General features: G+C 42.2%; 1 protein-coding gene across 1 annotated transcript in view; it reads left to right on the top strand.

Annotated features, from left to right (window-relative positions):
• cdh7a (cadherin 7a) overlaps positions 1-13,734 on the top strand; it is a 155,308-nt gene that overhangs the window by 56,457 nt on the left and 85,117 nt on the right. Inside the window, exons 4-8 of the mRNA XM_031810424.1 lie at positions 836-955; positions 2,842-3,009; positions 4,490-4,677; positions 8,748-9,001; positions 9,346-9,482. Of these exons, the coding sequence (XP_031666284.1) occupies positions 836-955; positions 2,842-3,009; positions 4,490-4,677; positions 8,748-9,001; positions 9,346-9,482 (867 nt within the window). The remainder of the gene's footprint in view (positions 1-835; positions 956-2,841; positions 3,010-4,489; positions 4,678-8,747; positions 9,002-9,345; positions 9,483-13,734) is intronic.

The raw sequence follows: 13,734 nt of genomic DNA on the forward strand, positions 1-13,734 counted from the left end.
AGATAGTAGCTACTACAACAATTGGATACCACGAAATTGGGGAGAAAAAAATAATAATAAAAAAATAAAAAATAAACTCGGAAATGTACTGTATGTCTGTGGTAGCTTCCGTGTGGGCTGTCTTGAAACTTGTTGTTCTTCCTGATTCAGGGCATGGCGGAAATGATAAATTCACAAAACAACTATTATTAGTGTCCATGTGTTTTAATTAGGATCATGTTCAAAATGTTTATTAAACATGAGCAGGCTTTATCACAAGTTTCATATTCGCAAAGGTATGTTTTGAAGCAGTTTGAAATAACAAAGTTTGCGCTGATTTTCAAAGCCTCACAACCAGGCTCATGAGAACGGGGCGGCAGGTAGCCTAGTGGCTAGAGCATTGGACTAGTAACTGAAAGGTTGCAAGATTGAATCCCAAAGCTGACAAGGTAAAAATATGTTGTTCTGCCCCTGAACAGGCAGTTAACCCACTGTTCCTAGGCCGTCATTGAAAATAAGAATTTGTTCTTAACTGACTTGCCTAGTTAAATAAAATAAAAACGTAACACATTGAATTGAAACGCAAGACCAACTCTAGCCTACACCATGCAATACATTATCACTACAACCCTACTTTTGGCCTTTCGTCTAGTGGATAACACCACCACGTTCACTAACCATCCGATCCCTCATGGGATCAAATCCTGGTTCCACAGCTACTTCGACAAAAAAGATGATCAGCATTTCTCTGTCTACCTACATTGTCCTGTCTGTTCAACTACAACGCTTGAAGAAAAAATAAATGGTGAAACAGTCTTTTCAGTTGTTTTTATGACCAAATTATTTGTCATTACAGGCACATCTGTGGTGACGGTGGTGGCAACAGATGCGGATGACCCCACATATGGAAACAGTGCCAGGGTGATCTACAGTATCCTCGAGGGCCAGCCCTACTTCTCCGTGGAACCAAAGACAGGTGAGAATTAAACCAAATCACACAGAGGTGTATACTGTCTAAAAGCTGGATCAACGAACACCCCAAGGTGTTGGAAGCCAGGGTCAGCCACAGTGAAGCGCCCCTGGAGCAGGTTTAGGGGATAAGTGCAAAATAGGGATACCTAGCATCCCATCACATTCTGTGCTGTCTGCCGTCACTTATACGCAAAATTACATACAAATGATTAAACCTCCGCAGGGATATTTTGTTAGATTGCAAAATTAAAATATGAGATATATTGGAGAATTCTGACATTATGTTACACAGCAAAGTCAAGTTTCCTCAAACTTACAAAAGGCAATTAGATTGAAAGCTTATTTGAGTGTTTTATGTTTTGTACATTTTCAGTTTGTAGATAAATATATCACTGAATATTTCTTAAAATTGCCCAGTAGCAGTACGTTGGTAAGATCACTGAGGAAGCCAAGCCAGGATTAAAGCCATGTTACAACCTATGTTGTGATAATTGCAATGTTTGCTCTATATTCATATGCCACCGTAATACACGATAAAGCCGAGACAACAAAATGACATCAAATCAAATGTTATCGGTCACATACACATATTTAGCAGATGTTATTGCGGGTGTAGCGAAATGCTTGTGTACGTAGCTCCAACAGTGCAGTAGTATCAAACAATTCACAACAATACACACATCTAAAAGAAAAAGAATGGAATTAAGAAATGTATCAATTTTAGATGGAGTGACATTGACTAAAATACAGTAGAATAGAACACAGTATACACATATGAGATGAGTAAAGCATGTCCAAAATTTCGCCAACAGTCACACTGTGGCGGGAATAAATTCAACTACACACAAATTGGCTACTTTGAAGAATCTCAAATATAACATGTATTTTGATTTGTTTAACACTTTTTTTGGTTACTACGTGATTCCAAATGAGTTATTTCATATTTTTTGTCTTCACTATTATTCTACAATGTAGTAAATAGTAAAAATAAAGAAAAACCCTGGAATGAGTAGGTGTGTCCAAACCTTTGACTGGTACTTTATCAAAGGTAGAAATTGTTATCTAGTTATCACTTAATACAACACAAACTGTGTTTTATGATGGTTCTCCTGATGTTACTGAGTGTAAGGGGGGGGGTGCACACGTACAGTAGTCTGTTCCCAGATTAAAAGCCTCTCCTCTGCCATCAAGGACAGCATTTACAACCTAACGCACTGGCTCTTATTTAATCATTCTTTGAGTGGAGTACTGCATGCATGAACCAGAGTGCTGACCATGGGCGACGGGGACAAACTGTAATAATGTTCCTGAGTTATGAGTTTAAGGCTCAGAGAGGTGATGGCGCATTCGCCAAGGATTATTCTAGAATACAACCATATGGTCATTGTCATACCAGGGAGAAACTCTTCCCAGCAAGCAAAAGAGGTTGCAATGACATCGTTATGATGTATTTTATGTTGTGGTCAGGTTGTGTACTGGTTGTTTAAGGAGGTTTTGTTAATGTCGTTTAATCAACCATAAAAATGTATCTTTATCTGGTTTTAACCTAATGATCTGACGAGATCATAAGAACCAAAATATGACATATTTCTCATGATGCCTTGATCTCGCTATCATTTTCTTTCTATTTTTCGGAGTGTAACAAAGACCACTTGGTTGTAAATCACATGATGTCTTCTCATCCTGAAAACCAGTTTACAACCAGAAAAGAAAAAAAATATTACATAATGTGCCAAATCTGAATAAAAAATGAATCAGTCATTTCAAGAAGGTTGAAAAATTGCCACGTAGAAGACATAACATAAGTTGATTCAAAAACATACCAAGATGTACCAAGTTATATTATAACTGAATGCCCTAAGTAAAGTGTTATTGAATATTTTTTTGCAGGCGTGGTCAAGACAGCTCTGCCTAATATGGACCGTGAGGCACGGGACCAGTATCTGTTGGTCATCCAGGCCAAGGACATGGTGGGCCAGATGGGAGGACTCTCTGGGACCACCTCCGTCATGGTGACTCTCACCGACGTCAACGACAACCCACCACACTTCTCTCGCAGTAAGCCCTTCTTTTCAGTCAGTTTGCACAATTTTTTATTTATTTAACCAGGCAAGTCAGTTAAGAACATGTTCTTATTTACAATGACGACCTACACCAGCCAATCCCGGACAATGCTGGGCCAATTGTGCACCGCCCTATGGGACTCCCAATCACGGCCGGTTGTGGATTCAAACCAGGGTGTCTGTAGTGATGCCTCAAGTACTGAGACGCAGTGCCTTAGACAACTGCACCACTATGGAGTCCAAAGACTGTAAAAATGTGACCGGATGCGTCTCTGCTTGGCACTCAGCATTAAGGAGATAGACTGAGGGTAAGGCTCTGCGATAGACTAGAGTTATGTCCAGGGGGTGTACTTGTACATCAAGCTGCCTCAAGAGAGAAACAGGAGATAGGCTCCTGCTCCTATGAAACATTCCGGCTCGCTCGTGCAAGGGTCTAAAGTTTGATTTTTAATAAGGGCAAAAATAACATTGTTTTGATAAAACTGTATACAGTATTTTGGGGGCCAGACTATATCTACAGGACCTTAATCAACCACAGAACACCATTACTCAACTAGAAAAGGCTATTTTTACTGGATTTTTACAACAACTTTTTTTATCGCTACCTAATGAAAGGTGGTGCCATTGTTAAGAAGACGGTAATTGAGACAATGCTATAACAGCATTATTGAGTGATAGAGAAGGGGTTGACCCATCTAAAGATCTGTATTTTCAGATCAAAAAGCTCCATCCCAGTGACTTGTGGAGAATGAGCATGCTTTTGTCTACCTGCCCATGGACTTCAAGTGAAATTAGCAGGCTGGCTAAATCTGGCACGTTCACAGAAATGTTGATTAATGTACTTTGTCGCTTTCAAATAAACTTAATAAAGTGAAGTTGCAAACCTGAAGGTTCCATGGTTCCTTGAGATGTGTATAACAGTGTTGGGCTGCATGATGCAGCGGTCTAAGGCACTGCATCTCAGTGCTAGAGACGTCACTACAGACTCTGGTTTGATTCCAGACTGCATCACATTCAGACCGTGATTGGGAGTCCCATAGGGCTGCGCACAATAGGCAGAGCGTCATCTGGGTTTGGCTGGGGTAGTCCGTCATTGTAAATGAGAATTTGTTCTTAACTGACTTGTACAGAGGGTAAATATATAGAGATTTTTTTATGACTCAGCCAGGGATCGAGCTCCCAACCTTCCAATCTCAGGGTGGACACAAACCAGAAGTTGTTGGTTGAGAAGGAAATGGTGGTGGGAATCTATCCACAGACATGTCAGACTCACAATAGTTAATATAGCTCAATCTGCACAGGGTAGAGGAACCCCACAGAAATAACAACAGAAACAGGTAGCATTCATTTAGCAACAGGGCGATGAGCGTGGACATAGAGCGAAGATGGAAAATGGTATCATCAATAACTTGTATGTGTGGGCTGTTTTTATAATTTTCCTCTTCTCTCTGTCTCTCTCTGTCTCTCGCCTGTAGAAAGTTATCAATTCAGCATGTCTGAGTCCCTGCCAGTGGCCTCAGTGGTAGCCAAGATAAAGACGCTAGACTCGGATGTGGGGCCCAATGCTGAGATGGAGTACAGGATTGTGGATGGGGATGGCCTCGGGTTGTTCCGAATCACCCCCGACAGAGACACACAGGAAGGCCTCATCACTCTGCAAAAGGTATAATGCAGACCTTTCCTTTAAGGAAGCCATCGCTAGAGGTCTGCTATAGTATTGCACTGTCCTCATGGACACCCTATAAGACCAATAGATAACGTGTCCGTATTAGGACAGTGGAAGTTGTGTCAGAGTCAGAGTTTGAAGTTGGTGTCAAAGCGACAACAACACCAACTCAAATCTCCAAGTGAGTTTGACACATTCCATGGACGTGTAACTCTTGTCCATGGACACTCTATAGCTGCAGATCCTTAATCTAATGCTTTTCCAACTCTGGTCCCAGATAGCTACTTTGTGTGCATGCCTTTGCTTGACGCCGGCAATAACACAACTGATACAGCTAATCATTTTTAATTTAACCAGGAAATTCCCATTGAAACACAGGCTTATGTGAAACAGGTGTGTTAGTACTAGGCTGGAACTAAAGCCGGTACACACCATAGCTCCTCAGGCTGTGTTCAAAATCTGTCTTGCCTACTTTATTATTAACCTTTAATTAACTAGACAAGTCAGTTAAGAACAAATTCTTATTTACAATGACGGCCTAGCAGGGAACAGTGGGTTAACTACCTTGTTCAGGGGCAGAATGACAGATTTTTACCTTGTCAGCTCAGGGATTCGATTCAGCAACCTTTTGGTTACTGCCCCACCACTCTAACCACTAGGCTACCTGCTGCCCCCTACTATTTACTAAAACTACATACTGTCTACTAATTATATTACATACCATTTAGAATGTACTGTTTAGTATTGTATGCAGTAAGCAACAAATATCAACATACTAGGATCATCCATATGGAGAATGCATTCAAAATCCGCACTTCTGTTGTTTCCCGCCCTTCGTTCATGTTGATACAGACCTCCTCTTATCTGATTATAAGCTGAAACACGATTCTCTTGCTCAAAAGCCTGCAGCGAATTCTACTAGATGAAAAACCAAACTGAGTATGACATCCTAGCATTTAAAGCACATGACATTTTAGAAATTTGACATACTATAAAACTATATTATATTTTTGCAAATCCAATTAGTCTTCGATTTAGAACACAAGTATGGGTATTCATTCACGGCCAAAGTCTGTAAGATGTCCCTTGGAATTTGAAGAATTTGAATTCTAAATGATTCTTAAGTTTCTCTGAACCTAATCATAAAGCTTTTGACTCTTGACAAAATATGGAGATGGAGATAAAAAATATCTCTTTAGCTTTTTTCTACAATTTGAATTATTTACAGACAATGAGTATATGCTCAATACTTTGCATTTGATGTCTTAAAAAGCAGTAATTTCATAACTTTGACAGGATGAATAAATGAGGAGTTGCGCGAGTGCGTCAGAAAACATTTTCAGGGTCTTGTATCTTTGTCTTAAGATCAATATTTTGCCTTGGCACAGTTATGTACTGTAAGTCAATATGACAGCAATGTTCAGAGATTGAGAAGGTTCAGAAAACAATTGTGTATGTGTGGACAAAATTAGATCAGAATAGTAAAGGGTATGAATTAAACCTGGGCCTTCATATATTGTGATTTTAGCGGACTTATTTTATTATAATTTTTTTTTCTTGTTCCTATTGTTCCACACTTCCTTCCTTGCCTCTCGTTCATCTCTCTCTCTCCCCTCCCTCTCTTCCTTATTTTTGTATTTACTCCCTTCCATATTTAAAAAAAACCTTTGTCTCTTTTCTCAATCCTCAGTGGCATGCGAAAGTATTCACCCCCCTTGGAATTTTTCCTATTTTGTTGCCTTACAACCTGGTATGAACATTTATTTTTTGGGGGGATTTGTATCATTTGACTTACACAACATGCCTACCACTTTGAAAATGTTTTTTGTGACACAAACAGAACTTGAGCGTGCATAACTATTCACCCCCCCAAAGTCAATACTTTGTAGAGCCACCTTTTGCAGCAATTACAGATCCAAGTCTCTTGGGGCATGTCTCTAAAAGCTTTGCACATCTAGCCACTGGGATTCTTGCCCATTCTTCAAGACAAAACTGCTCCAGCTCCTTCAAGTTGGATGGGTTTCTGCTGGTTTACAGCAATCTTTAAGTCATACCACAGATTCTCAATTGGATTGAGGTCTGGGCTTTGACCTAGCCATTCCAAGACATTTAAATGTTTCCCCTTAAACCACTCGAGTGTTGCTTTAGAAGTATGCTTAGGGTCATTGTCCTCTGGAAGGTGAACCTCCATCCCAGTCTCAAATCTCTGGAGGACTGAAACAGGTTTCCCTCAAGAATTTCCCTGTAATTAGCGCCATCCACAATTCCTTCAATTCTAACAAGTTTCCCAGTCCCTGCCGATGAAAAACATCCACACAGCATGATGCTGCCACCACCATGCACCACTGTGGGGATGGTGTTTTCGGGGTGATGAGAGGTGTTGGGTTTGCGCCAGACATAATGTTTTCTTTGATGGCCAAAAAGCTCAATTTTAGTCTCATCTGACCAGAGTACCTTCTTCCATATGTTTATCTTTGGTCTCTTTGTTGCCTCTCTGATTAATGGATTGGTAGGATGGTCAGTTTTACAAGGGTATGTTTGGCAGCATGAGTGAAGGAGGCTTTGTTGCGAAATAGGAAGCCAATTCTAGATTTAACTTTGGATTGGAGATGTTTAATGTGAGTCTGGAAGGAGAGTTTACAGCCGTCCACATATTCTAAGACCGAACCGTCCAGAGTAGTGATGTTGGACGGGCGGGCAGCGATCGGTTGAGGAGCATGCATTTAGTTTTACTTGTATTTAAGAGCAATTGGAGGCCACGGAAGGAGAGTTGTATGGCATTGAAGCTCGTCTGGAGGGTCCAAAGAAGGGCCAGAAGTTTACAGAATGGTGTTGTCTGCGTAGAGGTGGATCAGAGACTCACCAGCAGCAAGAGCAACATCATTGATGAAAACAGAGAAGAGAGTCGGTCCAAGAATTTAACCCTGTGGCACCCCCATAGAGACTGCCAGAGGCCCGGACAACAGGCCCTCCGATTTGACACCCTGAACTCTATCAGAGAAATAGTTGGTGAACCAGGCGAGGCAATCATTTGAGAAACCAAGGCTATCGCGGATGAGGATGTGGTGATTGACAGAGTCAAAAGCCTTGGCCAGGTCAATGAATACGGCTGCGCAGTATTGTTTCTTATCGATGGTGGTTAAGGTATCGTTTAGGACCTTGAGCGTGGCTGATGTGCACCCATGACCAGCTCTGAAACCAGATTGCATAGCGGAGAAGGTATGTTGGGATTCGAAATGGTCGGTAATCTGTTTGTTGACTTGGCTTTCGAAGACCTTAGAAAGGCAGGGTAGGATAGATATAGGTCTGTAGCAGTTTGGGTCAAGAGTGTCCCCCCCTTTGAAGAGGGGGATGACCGCAGCTGCTTTCCAATTTTTGGAAATCTCAGAGACACGAAAGAGGTTGAACAGTCTAGTAATAGGGGTTGCAGATAATTTTAGAAAGAAAGGCTCCAGATTGTCTAGCCCGGCTGATTTGTAGGGGTCCAGATTTTTCAGCTCTTTCAGAACATCAGCTGACTGGATTTGGGAGAAGGAAAAATGGGGAAGGCTTGGGTGAGTTGCTGTGGGGGGTGCAGTGCTGTTGACCGGGGTAGGGGTAGCCAGGTGGAAACATGGCCAGCCGTAGAGAAATGCTTATTGACATTTTCAATTATAGTGGATTTAGAATATACTATTTAATAAAAACATATGCAGTAAGAAACAAATGTCAACATCATCCATACAAATATTATTTCATCTAATGCGCAATTGGGTTGTTTCCAGCAATTTTTTCATTTTGGTACAGCACATCCCCTTATGTGATTATCAGCAGTTGTCAAACACATAAGGTCCCAAAAGATGATTCTCTTCCTCAATAGCATGCAGCGAATTCATACTAGATGAAAAGCCAAAAGAATTGTCGAAAATTGTACATACAATATTTTACTAACTATATTTTCACATTCCCAACTAGGCTACTATTTAGAACTCAACTACTGGTATTCAGACATGCCCAAAGTCTGACCCTCCCTCCTCCTTTCCCTACTTTTTTCAATAAATATCTCTCTCTCCCTTTCAAATTGGTAGGGCCTGGACTTTGAGACCAAGTCGAGCTACACCCTACGTGTCGAGGTGTCCAATAGAAACATCGACCTGCGATTCCTCTCCCTTGGCCCATTTAGCGACACAGCTACAGTGCGCCTCATCGTGGAGAACGTGGACGAGCCGCCTGTATTCTCCTTGCCGCTCAGCAAGATGTTAATATCGGAGGCAGCAAAGGTGGGCACCACCATCGGGACGGTGTCCGCACATGACCCCGATTCCACCAACAGTCCCATAAGGTAGGGGTGTGGCAAGGATTCATCATAGCAAGTTCTAAATCGTAGTGCTCTGTTACTGTTTGAACATTTTTGATCAGTTCTATTTTTTGTTTCTACGACAAATACATTTGCTGGTTGTTCAACTGCTTGTTATATACATGGTATGCATCAGTTGTAGCCTTCATCATTCGATGTATGATTGCTCCTTATTATAACAGCCTGCATAAATGTACAGTATGCATCCCTGATTAATGCATTGCCCACAGATGGTCCATAGAATGCGTTTATACGGTGGGTGCTGTTGAATCTGGCCCATGATAGGAAGCCTCTTCAATAGGCTCTCTCTCCTGTCTACCTAACTCCAGGTACTCAATAGACCGCAACACCGACTTGGAGCGCTTCTTCAACATAGACGCCACCACCGGTGTCATCAGCACTGCCAAGCCCCTGGACAGAGAAGTCAACGCCATACATAACATCACCATCTTCGCCATGGAGAGCTGTAAGTGTTCTTACTCTGCTCTGTCTGCACAGTTGCTACATTATATCTGGGTTCTTGTCAATCACGGTTTACACCTTAAGGATACACAATGGAGTTGCTAATTGTGTACATCAAATGTTTGCTTTCTATACAATGAGGTGATTTCCGGACAATATGTCTATTTAAGAGACCCCTAAAGAGCACCCCTAGGGGAAAATGTTATGTAGTGCCTCTTCAACAGTGACATCAAATACAATTTAAGAATATTTCACAAGGACAAATCCCAAATTATCTTTAAAATTAAGCAAATCCTGTATCCTAAAAGATATACTTAAGCTTCCTGTACTATTTCCCAATGAATATAATTAGTAGAAGGCTCACTGAGATGTTGCCAAATTCTCCCGGAAGTCTGAAAATTAGTAGGGAGAACATGCACAGACCCTTCATCTCCTTGACTTGTAAAGGGGAGTTTGAGCAGATGCTCTGCTGCTACAGAGGTCGACTGCAGTTGATCTCTGGCTCTAGAACTTGTGGTGTTTGATCGAGCCTCACCTTGATTCAGAACGATGGCCGAAGCTGATCCACACACACACGCTTTCCTCCCAATGCCCGGGCTCTCCCGCTGCAGACTTTGTCTGTGACCTTCACCAAAATAAGTGCACCTGTTCCCCAATCATTCCATCTGACTCAGTACTACTGAGGCTGGAGTTCAATTAAACCTGCACCGTGGCAAACCCCCATTGGGGTTGGAGGAGTGTAACATTGCTCCTTAATCATTTTACTTTCAACATGTTTAAGTAGATTTCTAAACTACTCTAACATAACGAATCCCGAGCTGACAAAGTACAAATATGTCTTTCTGCCCCTGAGCAGTTATCCCAAGGGTTCTCCTATGGGGACAGCTGATGAACCCCTTTGGAACCTTTTTTTCTATGAGTGCACAGTACTATCTACTCTAACATTGCTCCTTAGTCAATGGCATTTCACTTTCAACATATCAGTAGAGTTGAGTAGGGTACTCTAATGTCCCTCCTTGTAAATTTAATTGAACTTTTAACATATTTTATTAGAATAGAGTACTACTATAACCACTCCTCAGTCAATTTCATTTGACTTTCAAAACATTTTAAGCAGTGCGATTAATTAGACAATGAGTGAATATTGAATAAAACTCAAATCGAAGTAGACATAACGGGCATTTTTGCAGGGACAGTATATGAATTCTTTATTTTTTTTTTCTTTATTTAACCAGGTAGGCCAGTTGAGAAAAAGTTCTCATTTACAACTGCGACCTGGCAGTAGCAGATAAACATAAAGCCATGCAGTGCAACACAAACAACAACACAGAGTTACACATGGAACAAACGTACAGTCAATGACACAATAGAAAAAGTCTATATACAGTGTGTGCAAATGGCGCAAGGAGGTAAGGCAATAAATAGGCCATAGTAGCGAAGAAATTAACACTGGAGTGATAGATGTGCAGATGATGTGCAAGTAGAAATACTTGTGCGCAAAAGAGCAAAAAAGTTTTAAAAAACAATATGGGGATGAGGTAGGTAGATTCGATGTGCTATTTACAGATGGGCTGTGTACAGCTGCAGCGCTCGGTAAGCTGCTCAGATAGCTGATGCTTAAAGTTAGAGGGATATATAAGTCTCCAACTTCAGCGATTTTTGCAATTCGTTCCAGTCATTGGCAGCAGAGAGCTGGAAGGAAAGGTGGCCAAAGGGGGTGGTGGCTTTGGGGATGACCAGTGAGACATACAGTCGAAGTCGGAAGTTTACATACACCTTAGCCAAATACATATAAACTCAGTTTTTCACAATTCCTGACATTTAATCCTAGTAAAAATTCCCTACTTAGGTCAGTTAGGATCACCACTTTATTTTAAGAATGTGAAATGTCAGAATAATAGTAGAGAGAATTATTTATTTCAGCTTTTATTTATTTCATCACATTCCCAGTGGGTCAGAAGTTTACATACACTCAATTAGTATTTGGTAGCATTACCTTTAAATTGTTTGACCTGGGTCAAACGTTTTGGGTAGCCTTCCACTAGCCTTCCACAATAAGTTGGTGAATTTTGGCCCATTCCTCCTGACAGAGCTGTTGTAACTGAGACAGGTTTGTAGTTCTCCTTGCTCGCACTCGCTTTTCAGTTCTGCCCACAAATTTTCTATGGGATGGAGGTCAGGGCTTTGTGATGGCCACTCCAATACCTTGACTTTGTTGTCCTTAAGCCATTTTGCCACAACTTTGTAAGTATGCTTGGGGTCATTGTCCATTTGGAAGACCCATTTGTGACCAAGCTTTAACTGATGTCTTGAGATGTTGCTTCAATATATCCTCATAATTTTCTATCCTCGTGATGCCATCCATTTTGTGAAGTGCACCAGTCCCTCCTGCAGCAAAGCACCCCCGCAACATGATGCTGTCACCCACGTGCTTCACAGTTGGGATGGTGTTCTTCGGCTTGCAAGCATCCCCTTTTTTCCTCCAAACATAACGATGGTCATTACGGCCAAACAGTTCTATTTTTGTTTCATCAGACCAGAGGACATTTCTCCAAAAAGTACGAACTTTGTCTCCATGTGCAGTTGCAAACCGTCGTCTGGCTTTTTTATGGAGGTTTTGGAGCAGTGGCTTCTTCCTTGGTGAGCGGCCTTTCAGGTTATGTCAATATAGGACTCGTTTTACTGTGGATATAGATACTTTTTTACCTGTTTCCTCCAGCATCTTCACAAGGTCCTTTGCTGTTGTTCTGGGATTGATTTGATGGTAGTACGTTCATCTCTAGGAGACAGAACGCGTCTCCTTCCTGAGCGGTTTGATGGCTGAGTGGTCCCATGGTGTTTATACTTGCGTACTATTGTTTGTACAGAACGTGGTACCATCAAGCATTTGGAAATTGCTCCCAAGGATGAACCAGACTCGTGGAGGTCTACAATTTTGAAATGTGGAGGCAATTATTTTTATTAAGACTAACTCATATGCATTCTCCTGTTCTATTGTTTTCTTTTCAACTTTTTTTCATTGTCTAGAAGCCAAAGGCATTTTCCTAATCATATTTGCGACCCTTGAAAGTTGTTGCATCTTTAAATCTCTCCTCTTTCTAATGTATATTAGCATTTCTGTCCATGAAACCGCTTGCATCTGCGGTGCGCATCATAGAATAGAATTTTGAAATGGAACATTCCTGTGTAGACTTACTGTCATGTGTACATTGATGTGCCTAAAATGTGAATAAATAATAGTTTATCAACTATTTAAGATAAACATTCTGATCTGTTCCATCAGCCCTAAATGATAGGCATACACCTCCAGTACATTACTTTGATAATTATTAGTGGGGATTAAGAAGTGAGTATACACAATACCCTGTCACGCCCTGACCTTAGAGATCCTTTTATGTCTCTATTTTGGTTTGGTCAGGGCGTGAGTTGGGGTGGGCATTCTATGTTGTGGGTTCTATGTTTTCTGTTTTGTGTCTTTCTGCACCAGACAGGACGGTTTCGGTTTTCGTTCATTCTCTTTGTTATTTTTGTTAATCAGTGTTCAGTTCAAATAATAAAGATGAACACCTACCACGCTGCACCTTGGTTCTCCATTCCTTCCAACAGCCATTACAGAACTACCCACCACCAAAGGACCAAGCAGCGTGGTGAAAGGGACTCCTGGACATGTGAGCAGTGCTATTTGGACTATGAGACAACCTGGGAGGAGGTAGAAAGGTGGTCGGTCGACCCAGGGAGAGTGCCTGAGCCCGCCTGGGATTCTCTGGAACAGTGCGAGGAGGGATACCGGAGAATGGAGTTGGCAACACGAACACGGCTGGCAAGGAAGCCCGAGAGGCATATACCTGCATATACCCTCCACTACACCACTGCTATTGAGGAAGAGAATCGTCTTTTTACACCCACGTGAAGCTGGCATCCAGCCAGAACAGGTGGGGCCAGCTCTGCGCTCGAGACCGCCAGTGCGCCTCCACGGCTCAGTGTGTCCGGTGCCTCGGCCAAGGAGGAGGCCGCCTGTATGTCTCCCCAGCCTGCTGCCAGAGTCTCCCGCCTGTCCGGAGCTGCCAGAGTGTCCCGCCTGTCCGGAGCTGCCAGAGTCTCCCGCCTGTCCGGAGCTGCCAGAGTCTCCCGACTGTCCGGGGCCCGCTGTGAGGGTCCCCAGTCCGGGGTAAGCGGCGAGGGTCCCCGCTCCAGAGGCGCCACCTAAGTGGGCCAAGCCTAAGGTGGAGCGGGGCCCATGTCCCGCACCAGAGCCG

The sequence above is a fragment of the Oncorhynchus kisutch genome, linkage group LG30 (genome assembly GCF_002021735.2).
Source record: "Oncorhynchus kisutch isolate 150728-3 linkage group LG30, Okis_V2, whole genome shotgun sequence".
Taxonomy (NCBI): Eukaryota; Metazoa; Chordata; class Actinopteri; order Salmoniformes; family Salmonidae; genus Oncorhynchus; species Oncorhynchus kisutch.